The sequence below is a fragment of the Ischnura elegans genome, chromosome 10 (genome assembly GCF_921293095.1).
Source record: "Ischnura elegans chromosome 10, ioIscEleg1.1, whole genome shotgun sequence".
Taxonomy (NCBI): domain Eukaryota; kingdom Metazoa; phylum Arthropoda; class Insecta; order Odonata; family Coenagrionidae; genus Ischnura; species Ischnura elegans.
In genome coordinates this window covers 46,318,419-46,341,500 of record NC_060255.1, presented here as the reverse complement: position 1 = coordinate 46,341,500, position 23,082 = coordinate 46,318,419, and the positions used below count along the sequence as shown (strand labels likewise).

Here is a 23,082-nt window from a genome sequence, read left to right as displayed (position 1 = left end):
TATTTGAGATCCATTAATTTAATGGGCTGTGATGAGGGGGATTAAAGTGAAAGCATGCAAAATGGAAAAATAAAATGAAGTAATGGAAAAGTGGCTGATGAGTTAAAATTTTTTGCAATTTCATGTAAAAATGACAAGTTTGATGTTAAAAAAGTCATTAAAACTTGTTCCTCATTGCTTTCTCCTTGAGTTAATTTTCTGTGTATGATTTTCTGACCAAGCTAAAAGCTTGATTAGTTTCCTCAAACACATATCTCATCTACATAGTATCGTCGACTGTTGTAATTTCTTTATATAATATCCAGATTGGTCCACTGGTATGTCAATTGAGTCACAAAAGAGCATCAATAGTTTTCTGGGTATCATAATAGCTATTTTTTTAATTACCATTATCTTGTGCATCATAATTTCTCTGTAGATATTTTGCTTCTATTTCAAAATATAAAGGGAATAATCTACTGGATTTAAAAAAGTCTTGATGCCTGTATTGTTCCCCAGTTCATTTCTTATCTTGTATTTCTTCCAACTCTTATTATTTATATCTTGCATGAATTTTATTTTCTAATCATGCATCTAATAGTATTGTTTTTGTGGGATGACGAAAAATTTTTCATTTGAGTTCAAAATCCTTAAGTGGATGTATTAGTCACTCCTTGTCGACCAGTTGTATTTTGTCTTTTTCCTGATTTGCATACTACTCATAAAAAATTTATGCCATCTCCTTGAAAATATTTTGGTACATTGACTTATGTGCAATAGCTACCTGGAATACTGGCACCTCTGAGAAAATACTGGAGCAAAAGTGTTCCATATGATGTACAGGAGATGTTGACTAGCGTCTACAGTATACACTATGTTAATTTTACCATGATAACTTATTTTTCAAATAACTAATCCATGAGAAAAAAAGGCAAGTCCAGTCATGCATGTAATGCATTCCTACTATTGTTTATTCGGAGTTTGTTCTCTATGTTTTCTTTTTAACTATACCATTTCAGGGAGTGCCAAAGGTTCAAGTTCTTTGGTAAACATATGGTCCCTTCACAGTGGTGCTCTTCTTCAGACCGTGAGTGGCAGTGGTGGAGTTCATAGTTTGAGTTGGCTTGGCAATGATGGTCTAGCCGTTTGCTTCTCACGTTGCAAGGTATGTATTTTCAGGGTCAAAAGTGGAATACTTAGTGCAACCAATCTCTTCCATCTTAATCCATGCCTTAGATAACTTTCTAAGAAGAAGCAAGAACATTCAGTCCACTAACATCTGATTTTCTTGCTGTGAAGGTTTCTTTGATGTCACACCAATGCAAAAAGAATGACATCTTTGAGGTTCCTGTTGTGTGTGTTGACTTTAGTGGGGTACAGTTTTGGCGCGATGTTCACCTATATAAGCTGGTCTGTTGTCTCTAGAATCACTCTAACCTGTAGAACATTGTTGAACTGTTACCATTCATGTCAAAGTCAATTCAAAAGGAGATGTAGTATGATCTGTTATCCCTTTGGGATTATGAGTTTTAGCTGGCATTAAATGAGGTTTTGCGGTATAGTTGTCCAACAATTTGCGACCTCACAACTTTTTCTTGTATTTGGTGTTTACTGCCTGTACAGTGTATGTAAGAGTCATTCTGTACAAGAGTTTCTTTACCAATGCAAGTAGTGATTGAAAGTGAAAATATTTTGAAGATACGCAGGCTGAACATTAGAATGTCTTAGCATTCATTTTTACTGCAGTTAAGATGTGTTAGCATAAGATTCGAGTAATTCAGGTACACACACTGTCCTTAATCCTCAGTTTAGCTTGCGCATAAATCTAACTAATCTAATTATGTAGACATCATAAATAGCAAATATTGGTGATAAAGGTAACTTATTTTATAATCAATAAGTCATATCAGTACAGTTGGGAGCAGTTCATAAACTCACCTATAAACCTGATTAAAAGGGCGACTGATGTGGTGATGGTGATTATTTGAATGTTTAAATGTTTTTATGAACAAATTTCTGAATTATCATTAATATTTATGTTTGCAATAGTAGTATGAGCATGTATGGATAGTGATTTAGACGATTTACCACATACTGAGGTGAATTATGTGAGAAATGGTATCTTACAATTTTTTATCCATTATATTTTTAAACTAGTGTAAGTTGCTATATGAACAGGGTCTGTCAAGGGGCCATCAGAACTTGCTAAGTTTTATTCTTTTCTGACAAAATGACAAGCTTCTAATTGAGCAAAAAACCATTTCTCCACAGAAATTATTGGCAAAGATATGAGCAATCACATGAATAAAGTAAATATTTTTTGCCACAATGAGAAAGAAATAAAATGCTTATAACTAGTGCAAAATATTTTTGTCATAAAATGGCATCGTGAGGATTTTTTGAGATTTTGAAACATCTATTAACACGTTTTCAGCAAAATATGTGAAATTGGTAGTTATCTTTGGGAGCTTTCATAAAATGACCTTTATACAATATTAATATTGTAAATATTTGTGTAATTGTAAATAAAATTAAATTTATAACACTTAAACCCTGAGACTATTATGCCTTCTTCAGAATATTTACCATGTAACGAGCATAAAATAAATCCATTTTCAAATGATTAATCAACCGCAGTCAAAACAAGTGCTGTGGCATTCTATGTTGGCAGACAAGTTCAGGAATGCCAGGTTAAGTGGATTTATTGAAGCTGAAATACAGTTGAAAGTCTATACTAGTCTTCACTTACTTGGGAAATCCTACTCCCTCTTGCAAATTGCCTCCTTAGTTGTTCATCAGGACCATCAGGCAAGAATAGTACCTGCATGATAAGTTATATTTTGCTGGTACTACTACACTAAATCTTCATTGTCTCTCAAATTAAAGCAAGCCAGGTGATTTAAATATGTCTAATTAAAGTCACGCTGAACTGGTGTCATATGCTGCATTATATATGCTTGGAGTACCAGCATGTACGTATTTAAATCACCTGGCTTGCTTTAATTTGAGATACAATAAAGATTTAGTGTAGATATTTATGAAATATTTTTAGTGCCATCATTCTTCAATAAAGTAGCAATCAGAAAACTTTAAAAGTCACAATAACAGAAGGCAGTATCATTTCAGTTATGTCAACTGAGAGTATAAGTATTTTTAAGTGGATAATAAGAATTTAATGAAAAAGCTTGATGCATATGGTTCATGGTACTTGCTGTTTGGCGAGATGGAGGCTCTGCATTTCTCAGGGTCAGGAATTGGATGCTTCCAATTAAAGTCACACTTGAGGGGCTATGAAAAGTAATGGCTGTTCATCTGATTAAGGCTTTATGATGTACACTCTCATTTTTGTTTTTGATGTTTTTTTAGGATGTTATGGTAGTGCAGTACACATCTCAAACATTAGCGGAAAACCATGTCCTGGCTGCTTGCCGTAATTCCCTACTTAGTAATTCTGTGGTGGGTCTACATCAAGCATCTTGCTTGCGGACTTTGCTTTCTTACCTGCCTTCCATAATGCAAGAGCAGTACCAGTACGAGAAATCATTGGTCATGAATGGGGATCAACTGGTCCATAGCATGCACCTCAAATGCCTTGCAGCTCTTGCTCTCTCCCTCCGCCTGGATGAAGTTTTGTGCTACCCTCTACAGCCTCCAAATCATGAAAACAGATACTGCCCTGGTAAGTGTTGACAATTGATCTCTACCAGGCCACTGAAGTATGTTTAATGTTACAAGTTTTTTTTGTGAAGGGGACAGGAATTTCATATATGAGCATTGGTAATATTGCCATGAGAGATCAGGAACCTGGATAGGGTAGTAGTCAGTGCAGTGGCCAGGAAAGCCAAAGGTCCGTGGTTCGATTCCCTATCTAGGGGAATTTTCTCATGGCAATTCCTGTATATTTCTTACATTGTTAGGGGATATGATTTGGAACAAACTTAAATAAGATTTTTTTCACAGAAGACAAAGTAGTTGTTACGTTTGGATGAAATCAAACTGCAAGGGGGAGTGTGGGCTTGTTAGTGGCATATCATCCATCTCTTTTATATACATACAATAAATATTGGTGTTATTGATAGCTTTTCACTGTAGCTGTAGATTATTACCACGGTCTGGAGCAATTCTTACGTACATAGACTTGTCTTTTAAGCCTGCAGTATGTATTGCTGACAGGGCAGCCAGAATACTGCATGATAGAAAAATGTTAAATAATATTTGTAAAAAATACATGTATTAATTGGCGATACATTTTAATTTTTACTTGTAATTTCGATGTGTAGATTTCAAAATAAATATTTTGGCCAGTTTTGAGATGCAATATTTGAGAAGAGTTATTTACAATTCTTTTAAACATTTAAGTATAACAATTACCTGAGATCATATTAAACTAATTTTTGACTTATGTTCAACTATTGCGCCAAGTCTTTAAAATAAGCTATAATTTATCGTTACACTAGACAAAAGGAATGATATGATGCTAGGCATGTTTTGTGGCAAAGATAGGAAAAAAATTAAAAACAGCATAAAACATAAAATGATCTCGGTGGCATCTGAGGTGAATATATACCGATACAGAAATTTTCATCAAAATGCACTTAAAGGCACCTAAGGGACAAACTATATATCAGGGTTACTTTGTGGCTCTGAATTCTTCATACTTCAAATTTCATGCTGTATCTATGGGTCCAAGAAAGTCTGTATTATTTAGAGGAATGTGGCAGGTGCTCTTTTAACTTAATTGTGTAAAAATTCTAAATTTTATGCATTAAACATTTGTCACAAAGTTACCCTTTAGTGTAGTGACACAGTTTTAGAGTCTCTTTCCTTATGTTATTTTCGTATTTTTTCTGAAATGGTCAGAATTTAATTTGGTTATTTTTCGGTTATGCGTAGTTTATTTTGTTGTAATATTTATGTGACGAGTAATCCACCCCACATATTTCCAAGATTCAATTTCAATTTATTCAGTCACCATAAGCATTTGAATCATGCATGGCTTTATTAATAATATTACATGTTTTACACTCCATATAAATAAAATAAATATTATTCACATTCATATATTCACATATGTTACATCCACTTGCCTTCCTAATTAGTGATGGTCCACTGAATCTATGTGTTGTTCTGTTAATATTTTTGTTTCCATTTTTTGATGGATTGCTGGCATCTGCCTGTAATCCAATCCATATTTCTAAAAAAATATTCTCATGCTACTTTGTTCAAGTTCCAGAATGGCAGTGGTTCCAAACTTACTGCATTGCAGCCCATACTGGTGAAGCTTTAGTGACCAGGGGAGATCTTCCGAGAGAGTTCTTGCAGATGAATGTCGACTTGGCAGGTAATGGCCATGGATACATTATCTTATTGCTGTTTTTTAATTTAGGGTGGAAAACATTCAAAGATTCTACTTAAGAATCAGATTTTTAGCATGGTTTAAATTTATAATCTGATGAACTCACTTCATGAATTGCAATAATACAGCTTAGAGCTAGAGGAGGTTCCAATTTGGGTACTAACTCCCCATTGCATAAGATTTTTACAGTGAGGTTAATATAAAAAAATATTAACATCATGGGATACTTAAAAATATGTAATACCAAAATTTTTATATTATAAAATTCAAATTTAATGAAAAAATAGTAATTTTACAGTAATCTATCAGTCCCTTTGTTGTATACGTGGTTTGGTCTAATGTTGTCTTTATAAATGCTAGATACTTTTCATACCTTGCCTTCCTCACTTCCTTCAACTCTGCAGTGACCTAGATTTTGTTTGTTTGAGTTTATTTTAATTGTGTGCTAAAAAATCATTTTGAGTGATTACAAGCTGTTACTGTAACAACTCATAAAAATCACAGCCACAGGTCCTAATGAACAAGGATTTTTGTACCTGATGATAGCGATGAATCGCTGAAACGCGTCGTACTTGAATAAATACTGTGGACATTCACAAAGTTTTTTCACTTTCATTTATAACTGCAATATGTTCCACAACATCTCGCCAAACACCGTTGAATACATCGGGTGGTGAAAGCATGAAGCAGTTTAAGTAAACATCGGGTGTGCTTTGGCAAGCAACATGTGAACTTCAGCATCCACTGTAACACATGCCTACCATGTACTGCCAGTTTTGCATCCATACCATTCTCTAAAAATGTCAATTTGCATTCAGTGGCGCCGACTCCATGGGGCCCGAGCCCCCTCAATGTTTCAAGAAAATAATTAAATTATATTATGCTTTGTGAAATCACAAAAATATATTGGTAATTTTTATTTTCCATGTTTGACAATAGTTACTTTTAAAATAAATTCAACAATGTGTTAAAACAAATAATTATAAGGTTAAGCAGGTTAACTGAATCAGGTGGTGTGAATCATGATAGTGTTTCGGTGCTGCGACACACTTTGAATTTAACCTCTTCCCGGGGCAAGACCTTGATATGGGCCCCCCCAATATTTTTTATGAGTCGGCGCCCCTGTTTGCATGTAAACCACCTCCAGCATGTATGTTTTCCAAAAAATTCCTCAATAATGATATAGGTATAAAATAAAAATTTAGGGATAAACAGAAGTATTTCTGACTTTATTTAAGCATTTTACATAAGAAAATAAATGTCGGAAAGATGAAGAAATACGACGGAGGCTTAGCATTCTGGCGAAACTCGATATCCTCGCAGCTGAGCTTCTCGGAAGTTGATGCGGTATTTTTTTCCGAAAACATATATCAAGTTTACAATTTATTAGTTATGCTATAAATCTCTATTGTCACTGAGGAAGGGATATTTTCTCAGGATATTTGGTTTCTCCCTGATAGCAATTCGAATGCATCTGCTTATCTCGTGAGAACTTCCAAGGATGGACTGAAAATAATTGAATATGAAGAAAGGCATCCGGGATAGAAGCGCGTGTATTTTGCAAAACGCCTCAGATTGTCCGCTAGCACTTGACAGTAGGAGTGGGGGTAAAGCGAGCTACCTTTGATAATAAGAAGTTGGATGAAGCCGAGTATCAGATGGGTGTGCCGCTGAAATGGCGTTTGGTAGATAAGAATGTATACATCAGACAGAAATCCATCATAGCAGTGTAAATGCCGAGACGGCATGCAATCATTTTTTCGTAAGGTGGTGTGTCCCCTTAGGATACATATTTGAAAGAGATGTTAGTTGAATCAACTATATGCCCAAAGTGTTTCCATAAAATTAAAACATTCCATTAATCAGCTAAATTCCTGTTTGAGTCCTTCAAAGGAAATCACAATTACTCGCCAAAATCCTGGGTTTCTTGCTGCATAGGCAACCTAGTCAAACATTCCCACATTCATCGTTTTTTTCTTCCATCCCCTTGAAAAATGATAGGTCGAGGTTCCACTATGTACCTTTTTATTTATACATTCATCAAGGGAAATAGAAGAAGAAACGTACATTTAATATGCCTAGTGCAACTCTAGCATTCGAGGTATTTGAATATTCGAGCAATGATTTAATATTTGAATTCGATATTCAAGTTTGAGAAATATGCTATTCTACCCACCTCTAGTATAAAAGTATGTATGCTTTTGATTGCTTGCAACCAAATTTTTTGTTGTGAGTCTCTCCTCTTACTATTGCATTGAATTAATCTCATCATCTCTGATTCTGTTTATGAATTAATATTTTTGTCACATGACTTTTCTGTCTTGGGGCTTGTTTTATATGTTATGTCTTATTATTCTATTTAGATTTGCATGAAGGACCAGATGCTATGAGCAATGACCTGTGGAGTTTGAAAGCTGATGAGCAGATCATGTGTTGGGCATCACAACAGCCTCATGATTGGCAAGTGGGCGGAAAATGCCAAGCATTTGTTTGGGGCAGTGGGCATCATGGACAGTTAGCAGAAGCAGGTAAATATTAAAGGCGGTTTCACACTGTCAAATCCCGTTCAAGACTCGTTGAAGAAGCTTCCTCAAATACATATGACATCATGTCAATCGTCATGACTGCTGACATTTCGTCTTAAATGCTCTTGAATCCCTTTATTTCCATCAAATTTGTCTTCTCTTGACTGGTTCTAATTTCTATTGAATCTCGAATGGTGTTGAAGAATTTCGACCAATCAGAGAAGGTTATCTAGCCTTCTCAGTACTCCCTTGGAGAAGGGATGAGTATTGGCATATTAGCTGCTCTCATTAAACTTTACTAGGACCGAAGGTGTTTCTATTAACCCCTCAACGCCGTCATGTGTACCCAGTATGCGCCCTTTAAATTTCGTATGTCGCTGTCATGCCTGCTCAGTACTCTTCCTGAACTTGGTCTATAAAAATTTTTCACTGCCATATGTTGCATTTATAAAATAAAACTAATTGCTCTATTTTGTGAAGGAATGTTTTTTCTTCCCAGTGAAATATTCTAACAAGGAGACATCGCCAAAGTGATTTTCGGGATCTGGTTGCGGATGTTATTTTCTAAAACTATATAGGTAAGATAGAAAAAGTGTCACGGCTTTCTTCCACATAGGCCCGGGTTCGAGAGATATTCGCATGTAAAGATTTCACGCAGCATGAGAGCCCTTGAGTAAGCGCTTCCTCTCCACTACGGCCATGGCGGTGCGGTCTAGGGCGTTAGTCCCCTAACCTGTCGTTATTGTCCCGGGTTTGAGTCCCTGTGTCGGCAATATTTTTTCTCTCTTCTAATTTTTGAAATCACTGTTACATTTTATCCCCATTCGTTTTATTTAGTTACTTCGCGGATTTTTAAATTTAATATCAATTTATAGATTTTAAACGAAACTCCGAATTGTGCCTTACCACCCGAATTAGAGGACGTATATAATGACTTACCCGCAAATTTCCGGGGAATCTTTACATGCGAATATCTCTCGAACCCGGGCCTATGTGGAAGAAAGCCGTGACACTTTTTCTATCTTACCTATATAGTTTTAGAAAATAACATCCGCATCCAGATCCCGAACATCACTTTGGCGATGTCTCCTTGTAAGTAGTTTTATGACTTCAGGTTTTTAAAAAATGTTACAATGAAATTCCATTTTAAACCAGTGAGTTGACGAATTTAGTCTAAAAAAGTGTCATAATTCTCCTCATGTGTACTTCCTGTGAGTGGCTATTTTTATAATTAGGGATCCCTATCATGGCTTCAACAAGTTAAAAAAGTTTGCTATTTCTAAGTGACGAAGAAATATTTTAAGGATTACCCGGAGAGCAGAGCCCGAACTTTGAACACGAAGAGGTGTTCGCTCTAGACTTATTTAAGTATACCAGGACTAGCTGCGGTGATAACGTTTACTGAGTTACCCGCAGTGATTTTTCCTCTGTGGATTTTTCGCACAATTTGTGAATTGCGGTTGACTCCGTAAAAGTTATCACCGCAGCTAGTCCCGGTATAATTAAATAAACAAATAAATTAGTTTTAAAAATGAAGTTACTGTACAAAAATCACTAATTGAATCACATATTGTAGTTGGACATCCAATTCTGACATGTTTGGTGATAATTTATTGTTTTATTTGGTTGAATATAGGTCGGAACTCATTAGTGCCTGTCATTGCTGAATCATTTTCTGGGGCCCAGCAAATCATTTGTGGGCAGAACTGCACTTTTGTGATACAAGCCAATGGAACAGTATTAGCATGTGGTGAAGGTAGCTATGGCCGCCTGGGACAAGGAAATTCTGATGATCTCTACTCTCTGAGCGTCATTTCTTCACTGCAAGGTAATTTCCGCAAATGATTTAAGTTTTTTTTTGGGAAATGAAAGTAAAATTTGCTTACTTCAGAGTTTAGTATGTATGTATATGCTTGTCATTCTGTAAAAATCATTGCTTTCTATTTCATTTTGGTAAACTTCAGCTTCTATTGAGCTAAGTACATAGCTACTAGTTCTTGCCTAGAATTCATTATTTGTTGTTCCTTGTGCTAAACACAATAGTAATCAATGGAATTGATAAAATGGGTAATTAATATTGGTTTGTGCTCCTAGATAACTTTTAAATGGTAAAGTTGAATTTGGTAGCCTTTTTCATGCAAATGCATTGTTTTGATGAAGTGGAGACTTCAATTAGAAAATTAAGGGTGTTTTGCTACCCTTATAGTGTTATTCATTTTACTGTATATTTGTTGAAACTAAGATGATAACTAAATTCATTTTTATTTATAGGATTTGTGATAATAGCATTGGCGACTTCTTGTGGCTCTGATGGGCATAGTTTAGCTTTAGCTGAAAGTGGTGAGGTGTTTTCCTGGGGTGATGGAGATTATGGAAAGTTGGGACATGGTAATAGTGATCGACAAAGGAGGCCAAGGCAAATTGAAGCACTTCAAGAAGAAATTGTCATCCATGTAAGAATAGTGAAATTAATTTTTTTTAATGTTATCATATTTTGAAGATAATTCCTCTTTAAGATTTAATAATGTGATGTAGTGAATGCTTCACTTCACATTCATAAGACCTTTCTATGTACTGTGAACTCCTTCTTTTTGTAACTTGGGTTAATGTCTTAATTATTTACATTTCAGTTGGCCTGTGGATTCAAGCACAGCGCAGTTGTGACAGCAGATGGGAAATTATTAACTTTTGGAAATGGAGACTATGGTAGACTAGGCCTTGGCTCAACTGCCAATAAAAAACTTCCCGAACATGTAGCAAGTTTAGAAGGGCATAATATTGGCTACGTTGCCTGTGGTCTAAATCACACTATTTGTGTGTCAACTGATGGTTACACAGTGTGGTCATTTGGTGATGGAGATTATGGTAAATTAGGTCTTGGAAATTGCACAACTAAATCATCACCACATGTAAGTTGCTTTTGAAGTATTAATAACATTTATTTTTCAGCATTTAACTATTTTTATTTGATTGTTTTTTAGTTAGAGTCTATAAGAAATTAAATTCAAAAGTCATCAATAGTACCTGTAGACTGTAGTGTATTATATTAATCCCAGCACAACTTATGTCGAATCCTAGTCGGTTAAGCAATAATATACATGGAGTATTGACTGAATTCACCTATTTCATATATTTTATCCTTTGTGTATTTGTATATCCAGCTTACAGAGAGAGAAATTGCTTTTAAATGTCTGTAATTACACATGAAATATTGCTATTGTGACCAAATTGTCTTCTTTTAGATTTGTTCTCTTATCTGTTAACATTGTGCTACAGCAGGAAAGAAATCTTTCTGAATCCACATTTGCAGAGGGGGTCCAAATTGCTTAAAGGCACTTAGATACAAACGATTTCTCAGACAATTTGAGCTCCTGCATTGCATTAATTAAATCCACTGAACCCTGGGAATTTTGCTTTTGTAGTAATTCTCCCAACCCCAAAATCAACCTCTCTGTCTCCATTAACTTGAGGCCATGAATTTTTACACTGAAATCAAGATACATATATTTAAGTTAATATTAATGGTAGAATTATGTTTAAAAATTGTAAATGCTGCTCAAAAGACAAAGAATTCAATTCTTAGTTGATATTTTTTGAGAAAGAAGCAAATATTTATTTTGTAAACTGAATGAACAATCGTATGACTTTGCCACAGAGAGGAGTAATTTAAGACAAAGGGTCCGGGTACCTGCTCCCGGATTTTGAGGGTACGGCCTAAGTCCCGCTTTGTTGGGTCCCAATACTAAGACTTTGCGAACCCCCGAATGTCATAAAAGGAGGAGAGCGAGTATACCTGTATTTTGGGCATTCGCCCACCTGAGTAGGAAAATCTTGGACGAAAATTTTCGGCTTTTGTCTCCTGGGTCAAGAAACATCCTGCCGCATATTTTCGTCGTTAGTAGCAAAAAGGTTAACTCTCCATAGAATGTGTGTGCATTAGGATATTTTGAACCCTCCAGTAATTTGATAACCAGCAGATTCCCATGGCATTTTGGCTACTTTGTAGACATTGTGTGAACACGGTTTAGACATCCTCCTGACAAACAAGTCGCCTTATTTCCTCGAATTGTTTCTTTGTGGAAGTCATGAATTTTTTCACTGCATGGGCCGCTTTCCGACACGGCATATTTCTGCAGTCCATCGTTCACGGCACTGCGCCATGAAATAAAGAGATTCATCTCTTCGGAAAGTGGCCTGAATTTCACGGTGCCGTGCCAGAAACAGCAGCCTGCAAAAAGTCGTTTTGACTGAAAGCTTCCTCAATGTAGCACCGTGTGTATTTCACGGCATAGATGGTGCACCGCTACTTTTTGCCCAGCCAGCTTTGCTCCAGTCGTCGTCAGTGGCACGAAGCCATGCTTTCAAATAACCATTGGTCTCAACCCGGTGTGACGTCTATGTCGTGAAATATACGCAGTGCTACCTTGAGGCTACTTTCAGACGTGATGACTTTTCGCTGGCTGCTGTTCACGGCGTGGTGCCATGTAATTCAGGCTGCTTTCAAACAAGACATCTCTCTGGATGTCACGGCGGCCGGCGAAAAGTCTTCGCGACTGGAAGCAGCCTTTGATGTCATCTTTCGATAAGAAAAGCATTTTTCAAAAACTCTCGTACACGTATCGTTTTTGTATGAGTTTATTTACACTCATTATGAATATATCAGATCAATTACCAGCTTTCTTTGGTTATTAATGCTTTATCCTCTCTGGGAATATTTTTAATGCACTGAATTAGAGCTGCTTAAAATTTTATACTATAGGCAAAAACGTTACTCTATGATTTCTCGCTGATGAGTCATTTACGATCATCAATTTCTGTTATGCAGTATCATTATTCTACCACATATTGTTGAAAATTAGCTAAGAAAGCTATAAAAATATCGGGGTTTATCAAAACAATGTAGCTTAAGTATACGCCTTTAAAGACAATTTTGTGGAAGAAGCATGAGCAGAAGAAAAAAATGATGAAAATCGCGTCTGAGTCGGTGAAAATCGCTCTTGAATTGGATAAAATCATGATTAACAGGTGAAAATTCATGGGAAAACCCTGGAATTCACAATAAAATTTGTGTTATCGCATTTGCGACTTTTGCATGTCCCTACTTATTACAAATTCATATTTTTTACAAATTTTCGTCAAATACATTAACAAGGAATAAAATATGAGGCAAGCAATACAATTAATATGCGTAAAATGAGTGTAATTTCGTGTGCACTTAGCACTAGTTCACATTTTATCAAGAGAGTATTAAAGGATATTTGATTAGGTTAAGCAGCATTGGGATGTTTCCCCGAGGAAGAAATTTGTGCTTTATCGAAACTGCGCTAATCGAAATAGTGCTAAGTGAGGCATGGTGTAAAGCTGAAACTTCCTAGCCGTGAGATTCATCCTATCCACCCAATATTTTGAAGTTCATTCATGTGTCAATGAATGAGAACTACCTACCGGTGACTCATGCTGAATGTACGTTGTTATCCATTATTTGGAAAGTGATACATAATAATGCTTGAAAATATCTCACAGTGGTTTTTGAAGGTACTCAATCCAAAATCTCTTGTTGTTAGAGATTCATGTTATAATGATTACATAATAGGTGATTGGATTAAATAATTACATGAAAATGTGTATATTGTAATTTTTTTGTTTTCTCATAGCATGATTGTATGAAACAATGGGTATTTTTCTCGGTCGGTGTATTTGAATAAGATTATTTATTTCTAATGTTTTTATAGTAATGCATAATCCTAGAGCAAAACTTTATTTATGTTGATGCTATTCATTGTCATTTGAGTATTTATTTTGAATTTTCCTATTTTTTTATCAGAAAATTGAATCCATAATGGGACCTGTCAAAAAGGTGTGCTGTGGTACACAGTTTTCAGTATTTTTAACCAAAGATGGTCGTGTATTCACTTGTGGTCAAGATAGGCAAATTGGTCAGCCAGATTCAAGAATCAGGGGACACAATAAGCCTCAGCAAGTAAGTTATTGTGCTCTTATCCTATTAATACTGCTCTTTTCTTGAATTTATTGATGATGCTTCACAGCATTTTATTGTATAATGAGTATTGTTTTAATTGTGGTGAGAGTAAGAAAATGTATGCCATGCTGCACTATGGGGATCATGTAATACAGTGAGTCCTCGTTTAACGTCACTTACCGTTCCTGAAAAATGTGACGTTAAACGAAATGACGTTAATCGAAGCACAATGTCCCATAAGAAACAATGTAAAAAGTGAATATCGGCTCCTAGACCTCACAATTCCTACGCGAAAAAATTTTAGCGTATCATATTTGGGCCATTTCTTACGATGGGAATGCCAAACTATGCCATAAACACGAGTCCCTGTCTTCATTGACGGCAATACCAGCAGCGATGTACATCCTTCTCCATTTTTGTATCTTCCCGCGTTTGTTTTTTCGGCTTCGCTATGGTGGTCACCTGGGCATCATCATCGCTGAAACATCGTCGCAGTTACAGGAACCAAGATTATTGAGAACACGGCGAAAAAGTGACGACAAATACTCCGAGTTCTACCCGGAAAAATTCCTAGAAATCACTTTTCAGGTTCCAGAAAACCGTTATGTCAAGTAAAATTTGCTAAAACTTTACTTGACATTTGCGCACCTACCTAAGAATTCATTTAGCAGAAAATTTGCTATAAACGTAATCGAAATTGACAATAAACACACCGTTTTACACTTCGTTTAGACTGACTGTATTACCGCCCACTCAACGAACAACCTGCAACGCCCGCCGCTTCGCATTTTTTCTCGCGCGAAATTTAAAAGACCTGACCAGACCTGACGTTATCGCGAAGCAAAGGTGCGATAAACGAATGACGGTCTCAAAATTTTCGTGACGTTATCGCGAAATGACGTTAAACGGGGTGACGTAGAACGAGGACTCACTGTATTAAAATTAGGGTTGGTTGGATTGAATACATTGGATCCATATATCCATGGATATTGCATCTCGAAGAAATTGAATCCAAATTAACCAAATATTGGACCAGTGAGTTTACAGTAATACCCTATCGGAAGAAGCATCCTAAAAGAGGAAATAAAACAATCTTATCCTCTCCTGTGATGATGCATTTGGTTGCTTCTCCTTCTTGTAGGATGGTTTCTTTCCATTTTGATTATTTTAATTGAAAATAGTTGAAAAATTGCCTTACCTATTGGTAATGTCATTAATTCATTGTAATATTAAAATAATCAATTATGAGATCTATGTTACTATTTTTTTCATCAGGTTCCTGGATTGGCTGCCTATTTCATTGAGGACATTGCTGTTGGTGCTGAGCATACTTTGGCCCTTACATCTACAGGGGATGTTTGGGGTTGGGGCAACAATAGTGATGGTCAACTTGGCCTTGGTCACTCTGCTGTTGTGAGGGAGCCTGTTCTCATTTCTGCATTGTCAGGAAAGGGCATTAAGCAGGTAAACGGTGGTATGGTGCCAATAAAGTATTATGACTACAGTAGACTCTCGTTAATACGAACAACGTTATTACAAAGCAAATCGTTGGTCCCAACAAAAAGGTCTATCCAAGTTATAGTAAAAGAAACATTATTACAAAATTTTCATTTTTACGAAATTACGAAACTCAGTCCTGGTCCCGGCAGTTACGAAATGAACTTTACTGCTAAGTTCCACGCATAAGCAACGACATTTAGGTGGATACTCACTATGCTAAGTTTTAATAATTGCACCATGTTTAAGTTCTCCTCGTGTACTGTGCCTAAGAGCGTCAATTATGGTTCTTTATTCAGTTTACACGCAACATCATATAATTAGTTTCATTCCTGTGGAGTCATAGTGAACCGCTCATTACCGCTCGTAAATTGGACGTGCTAGTCCTCTTCCTACGCACGTTCGATTTATGAATTTTCAGAGATAACAAGCATTCAAAAGTTACCTACTTATCTCCAAGTGTCATGCATATCGCGTAAATTTAGCTGAAAAATGCAGTGTAAATTATTAGCATTGAAAGTGGAAATTTTGATAACTGTCAAAAGTCCAAGCATAGGTATGCAACACTACGCGATAGGATGAAAAAAATGCTGCAAAACTTTTTTTTTCTTTAGCTCAGATGCTCAAAATTGGGGTGTGTCTCTTACACACGTTTACATGCTATTTCAGTGTAAATATGTTTATCAATGCTTCATTGCGTTAGATTTATTACGAAAAAACATTTCATTCAATTAATTTTATTTAAGATCAATTAATACTAGTATCAAAGATTACTAAGATCACTATTTTACACTGTTTCTGGTGGGAAAAAATATAATGTGATACTTGCCAGGACCCTCCCTCACCCCCTTATAAGACTGGTTGAGAATCAGCTTAACCCCCTAAATGTCTTCTCAATTAATTGATTTCCCCTAAGTAATTTAATATCCTATGGCGAGGAAACCCTTGGAAGTTCAATGTGTCAATGTTAATATAGCGATTTGGAAGTTGTATTATTTTCTGTTTAGAGACAGGTAAGCTATTGCACTCCTATATTTAAATTACATAAAGAACAGTTGGTAGTATAATTGTACAAGTCATTCTCATTGTAACTGTAACAAAGGTGGTGGTGTTATTTAGAACCCTTTGTATTTTAGTTCGAATCTTATTGAATCCACATTCCAATCCTTGAATCGTGAGTATTTGCTGGATTTGGGGGCTTGGTAGATTTTATGACCTATCCATAATTTTTACTCAACTTACCCATCTAGTTATGGATGTGAATGTGACGAATGCACACTTGATGGATTTTTTTTATTTTTTCAACTATGTATGTATGTCTTTCACAGATAACAACTGGTCGAACTCACAGTGCTGCGTGGACCACTCCACCAATGCCTCGAAGATGTCCAGGCTCATCAGTCCCCCTAAGGTTTGGCCTGCCATCCACCATCCCACCTCAGTACAACCATCTGCATGGCCTCTCCATTGTTGCAATCCAAGCTCGATTGCAGCTGCTCTGCAGATTTTCAGACCTGTTGTATGCTTGCTGGAGGCTAATGCCTCTATCACCTCAAGTACGTCCGTGAATTTTGGTTTTTAATCATTCTATGGAATCTATTTCCACTTGGGAGCAAGTGTACAATCAAGTTTTAGTGGTCATTTTGTTTACTCCAAGAGAATTTTTCTGAAGTGGAGCTTCCCAATTCATTTACTATAGTACTCTCAAGTTGCTATTGTTGAAAAGTTAATATCTGCTAAATATCTACTATCCATATGGCTTTTTAAAAACTTTTGTAGGTTTGTAAGTTAAATTCAAGGCCATAGTTCTTATTTTTGTGATGTCTTATTACCCTCAATTTAAATTATTAGATTGGGTAATCTATGTTTAAGCCCCTGTTCAGTTTATATTATTTAGGAAAGTTATTTCAGTTTACATATACATACCAGGTTGTGATGTGATTATGCTCTGTACTTTTTATTTTTATTGCTCACTTCCTTTTTATGGCCAGCATTTGCAGGAAAGTAAAAAGAGAAGCTCAAGGAGGAAAATTTGGTTTAATGGACTTTGTCTAATTTTATTACATGCCTTAATGTTCTTATTTTATCCTTGCTATGTCTTGCAGAACTGTGAGTGGGTGAAGCCACCATTATCTTGTGTGACTGGAGGTCAACTTTGTCCATTATTAGCACCAAGGGTGTACACACTGCCACTGGTCAGAAGCATTGGACGAACAATGGTACAAGGACGAAACTATGGACCTCAAGTAACTGTGAGACGTCTTGCCACTCATGGGCATCGCTGCCGGCCAATTTTTGTACAGATAGCTAGGCAGGTGGTCAAAATGAAACCAGCTGACTTGAGACTTCCATCCCGAGCTTGGAAGGTAAAATGAAAGGCATTATAATGCTGTTACTTTTGCTGTTTAATAACTAAAAAAACATAGAGTATGTTGCTGTTTGTTTTATTGGCATGCAATTATTATTATGTATTTGATCCATGGATTACATTCTTTTGCAGGTAAAACTGTTGGGTGAAGGGGCAGATGATGCAGGTGGAGTGTTTGATGATACCATTACAGAAATGTGCCAAGAGCTGACCTCAGGATTAGTTCCTCTCTTAGTTCCCACACCCAATGCCTTGAATGATACAGGGTACAACAGGGATCGTTTCATGCTCAACCCACAGCTGTGTTCACCACAACACATATCATGGTTCAAATTTTTAGGTCAGTATATCTATTGTGACAGAGCATGCATAGATCTTGTGATTTTACCCTATGGCTGGATTTAGACATCACATTCACCTTCCCGACAGCAATAAGCCCCAATGATTTCCTCCTCGTTGTTCCGAGAGGGATTTTGGATGCTAGAAATATTTTCAATTTCCTACCAGGCACCACCAGGGCCAATCATTGTGCCAAGAACTAGGTTACAACTCAATAGAGCAAGTAAAGAACTTGGCAAAGGGCATTGAATCTCGAGCAGTTGATCCCAAATGATCAACCCCAACCTCATTGGTTGAAGGTGTCAAATAGAGCAAACAGGCACCAATCAATCATGTGACTACAGTTTTTTACAACTAGGATAAATAACCATTTAATCACAAGCATTCATTGCGCAAATTTTCATACTATAGTTTACAGAGGATGATTACTAAAACCAATGTGGAATGAAGTGATTTGTTTGTTTGTGAATGATATATTTTTATTCTCACCCCACCAAAAATAGCAATATGTATACAGCAGACTACCGATTATCCTGCTGTGGAATATCCATGTTGCGAATTATCCGTGCATGATTTTCACTCTCGTTCAATGTTTTTTGCAATCTTTGTGATAAAAGAAAATCGAATACAAATCACCGGAATTACTGCATTTTAATGCTAGGATACCGCAGGCTTATTATTTTCATTAAAACAGAAGCGATCGCTGCATTCACGGGAGCTCCGCTTTCTGTTTTCCAAGCCTCGCAGTGTGCGACCGCACTCCGTGATCACGGACACAGTCCTGCAGCAGTTGCAACCCGGTGCCTGACAGTGTAGTTTCCAATGTCGCGCAATGGTTTTGAAGCATTAGTGCGAACCAATTTTCTGTATCCGTTATCACGCAGCCACGGATGCGTGGTTTTCGAAACCAGGTCTTATATGGATCAGTAATAATATGAGTTATAGCCACTAAAAAGATCGCGGCCTGGCGAACAAAGCTCTCAATGAGTTCGGGAAGCACTCAAAAAATAACAGAATAAGTGGGCAAATTATAATATATTGTTTGTTTTACGTAAATTATGAACATTAAAACTCATGAAAGTGAAATTTTGGTTATTCGTGTTTTCTGATTATTCGTGCCGTCTCTCCCCATCATTAGCCCGAATAATCGGGAGTATGCTGTATTGGCCAATTACATTAGGGTTTTTCAACAAGTATCAAATATTCACAAACATCCAGGTATTGTGCGGTGTTATACTGAGGATATCATTCTGAAATCCTTAAGGTGCAATAGAAATGATGAAATAAGGGAGAAAGTAATTTTCCAAAAGATAAGCAGAGAAATCAGTAACTTTTGCTCATAAAACCTGACCATAATGCAAGTTTTTCCTCGGTAAAAAATCAAAACCCACCCCTAAAATAATGTGTAATACTTTCAGATTAATGGCTCGTGTCCCAATGCCACCACCAAATGCTCATTAAGGCAGCTAGACTCGGTAGTATGACTATTATGTAGACATTAAAATATCAGAAATATTTTTGATTAGAGAAGAAATAGATTCTCATTTTCCCACTTTATATCCCCACTAGTCAATTATGTACATTCTTTCAGGGGTCATGCATTTTAAGTTCTGTGGCAAAGTTTTGAGATTATGATCTCACCAATTTGTTAACCTATGCAGAACTTTTAAAGAGATATTCACTATTTAGGTGCTAATTGGCCTATGTCATATTATGGTAAGAGGATTTTCCATGGCAGAGCTCATAGAGTTGATGTTGTTTGTTATTTCCCGCTATACTATTGATATTCACTCACCAACTGTAGTGTTGTGATTGCTCCATCAGTTCAATTCCTCACTGTTAAGGAACTGGTGAAAACACTGAAATATTAAGTTCCAAAATTATTTGAGTCCTGTAAGTTCCAGTAGAACAATCTTCTGCTTGCTGTTTTGGAAATGGAGTTTCTATTTTATTATTTATCTCTATGGAATTGTTGGGAAGTTCTTATAGTTGGTTCTAATCGTCATTGACCGATATTTCTAATGTAACCTTTTATGATAGACAATGCTCCTTTGAACCTCAGTCATCTAGCATCGTATAGGTATTAGGCTTATTCTGTTATTGATTTTCATAAATACAATGGAATAATTCCCTGGAGCTATATGGTTTCTGAAAAAAACTTTTTTTCTAGGTATTCTCTTTGGTGTTGCTATTAGGACCAAAAAGCCATTAGCCTTCCCTTTAGCACCTTTGGTTTGGAAACTGCTTGTAGGTGAACCAGTTTCTATTGATGACTTGGAAGAGGTTGATATCCTTTATGCTCAATCCCTTCGTGGAATTAGAGACATTCACTTATCAGGAGTAACTGAAGCAACATTCCATGAAGTAAGTACATATTGTATCTTTAGCTATAGTAAAAATTGCCCTTCATGTGAAGATTACCAATTTTATTTTATTTTGGAAATTTTATCCTTACTCAGGTCATCCCATTGGATTGTTTTGAAGGAGCCAGCATTACTGGTCGCATTGTTCCGATTGTTCCTGGTGGCAAAAGCATTCCATTGACGTTTCATAATAGACTGGAATATGTGGAGCAGGCTATTCATTTCCGCCTGCATGAAATAGATTTGCAAGTAAGTATGATTTTGATAAAATTCCTGTTACCTATGTTCCATTTGCTCTTGTTTAGGCTGAGTGGCTGTTATCATGGATGAGTATGTAATAATTCACTTTCAATATACAAGACTCTTACATATAGAGTATGAGATAGTAAAGATTTGCCTGATTAAATCATTTTATCATCATGGCGTTTTCAGTCCTTTCAGAAATATTTATTATCCAAATTTTTATTCATTTATCCCCATACCATGTAAAGCAGCTCACAGTGCCCTTTTACATGGGGTTTTCAACAAGATAACTTTTAAATGAGCACAAACAACCATGCCCTGGATTGGGGCAACCTACCCAGGTGGGACTCGAACATGTGACCTCTTGAGTGGCAGGCAAGAACTTTACCCTGCTGCCACCAAGGCCAGTAAAATTGGATTATACTAAGAGCTACATGCATATTTCTGCTTGAATTTGTTATAGGGTAGTTTCCTTCATCAAAGAAAACGATAGGCATTGATTGCGATTCGTTACCCACCATTAGTGTATTCATAATACACAAATTATTTGGTTTTTGAAATACCGGTGTAGACGAATGGCAAGGGTCAAATTTTATCCTCATTTGAAAAAGGCCAGATTGGCGCCCATGCGATTCCACTCCACGTGACGTCACAGGGACCTAGTTTCTACACGAGAGGATAGGAGTTATACATCGTCTGAGGTTACCAATGCATGCATGAGGCACAGAGCTCAGGGAAACATGTCTTAATAATCACCTATTAAAACTGGCTAAGGTCGGAAAGTTTTCTTCGTTTGATAAGGTATTAATAAACCTTTTTTAAGCCAAGCGCTACCAGCCAGCAAGGTACTCAGCTACCCGCTAGCATCCTGCATCCTATCAGCGCTCAGAGCCTCGATCAAGGTCACCTCACAAGGCGGGATGGGGAACCAGAAATGCGTCGCACGGACTTTTTCCCATCATTCCTACTTACGCGTCGCGTTTTCGCGCGCTTGAAATTTTTCACTTTTCATTTAATCGCGAAAAATAGATATCGTCATTTAAAAATCTAAAAGCGTGAAATACGTACTCCAGGAGTAATAATCTTTCGATTTAGGCAATAAAAAAATAATAGGAAACCACCCTATTGGATGCTTCCAATTAAAGTCACACTTGAGGGACTATGAAAAGTTATGGCTGTTCATCTGATTAAGGTTTTATGATGTACACTCTCATTTTTGTTTTTGATGTTTTTTTAGGATGTTATGGTAGTGCAGTACACATCTCAAACATTAGCGGAAAACCATGTCCTGGCTGCTTGCCGTAATTCATTTTGCCGATTTAGGCAATAAAAAAATAATAGGAAACCACCCTATTTTAATCAATAATCAATTTGCCAGCCTCAGTGGTGGTAGGGGAAAGTCCTTGCCTACCAAACCAAAGGTAGCGGGTTCCAACTCCACCCAACCGCCATGGTTTGTGGCACTTTCCAAAGGCATGGGTGTTTGAGATTGTCCGTTGTTATTTGTTTAAAACCCCTGTTTGAAATGCCACCCTGCTGTTCTCTGGAATAAAGGAGATTATTTTAGTATTATGTATCAGTTTCCTTCCCATGTCTTAATTTGAAGGTGAGAATATGCTCCTCATTTTTCTCACACAGTGATAATTTTTACACCAGTCATGTTTCATCTCAGTTATTGCATCTTTCCTTATCAACAGTGTGATTTTGTGTGAACTTTATACCCCATTAATTTTTTCCATGTCTTAGGATTAAATGATAAAACATTTTATTTATGCCAGGTTGCTGCTGTTCGGGAGGGAATGGCTTGTATTGTACCAGTTCCATTGCTCTCCTTGGCTACTTCTCAGCATTTGGAGCAGCTAGTTTGTGGTTTACCACACATTTCAATACAACTGTTAAGAAAAGTTGTGAGGTATGTTGTGACTAAGATGGACCAGAGTGATTAAAAATCTTTTTTGGTCGACAAAATTAGTTTTATGCCACAAAATTTAACATGTAGGCTTAGAGTCACCCTTTCTTTTGAAATGAATTTTTAAAAGTTTTATATTTGGCTGGTGAGTTGGGAGGGATGTGCGGATATTGTTTTATATTAATTCTGGCTTTAATTAATTCATAACCAAAGAAATACCAATGATGAAGTCAAGGCCGTACCCAGGATCAAAACTAGGAGGAGGCAAGCCATGGTTATTCAAGTAGTAATATTTTAGTATGAGAAAGGTGAATGAGCTCAACATTTTAAGAAAACTATAACAGCGCTTTATTAGTTTTTAAAATTATGTATTTGCTGGAAAGAAATATTTTAGTTACATGTCTTATACTAGTATCATTTTTCATGAGTTTAAACTAAATTTCTTTAAAGCTTTCGTTTCAATCCAGTCCTGATTTTCCTTACTGACTTTTACAATTTTTGCTTCCAGGGGGTTAGCTGCCCC

The 23,082-nt window shown here is 36.5% G+C and overlaps 1 protein-coding gene across 2 annotated transcripts in view; it reads left to right on the top strand.

Moving 5' to 3' along the window:
- LOC124167339 (probable E3 ubiquitin-protein ligase HERC1) overlaps positions 1–23,082 on the top strand; it is a 110,834-nt gene that overhangs the window by 86,454 nt on the left and 1,298 nt on the right. For both annotated transcript variants that reach the window (XM_046545334.1, XM_046545333.1), the window contains exons 57-71: positions 999–1,144; positions 3,346–3,658; positions 5,207–5,320; positions 7,699–7,863; positions 9,497–9,688; positions 10,132–10,313; positions 10,491–10,769; positions 13,685–13,840; positions 15,116–15,304; positions 16,666–16,893; positions 17,443–17,703; positions 17,838–18,045; positions 20,215–20,408; positions 20,504–20,656; positions 22,429–22,562. In XM_046545334.1, the coding sequence (XP_046401290.1) occupies positions 999–1,144; positions 3,346–3,658; positions 5,207–5,320; positions 7,699–7,863; positions 9,497–9,688; positions 10,132–10,313; positions 10,491–10,769; positions 13,685–13,840; positions 15,116–15,304; positions 16,666–16,893; positions 17,443–17,703; positions 17,838–18,045; positions 20,215–20,408; positions 20,504–20,656; positions 22,429–22,562 (2,914 nt within the window). The remainder of the gene's footprint in view (positions 1–998; positions 1,145–3,345; positions 3,659–5,206; positions 5,321–7,698; positions 7,864–9,496; positions 9,689–10,131; positions 10,314–10,490; positions 10,770–13,684; positions 13,841–15,115; positions 15,305–16,665; positions 16,894–17,442; positions 17,704–17,837; positions 18,046–20,214; positions 20,409–20,503; positions 20,657–22,428; positions 22,563–23,082) is intronic.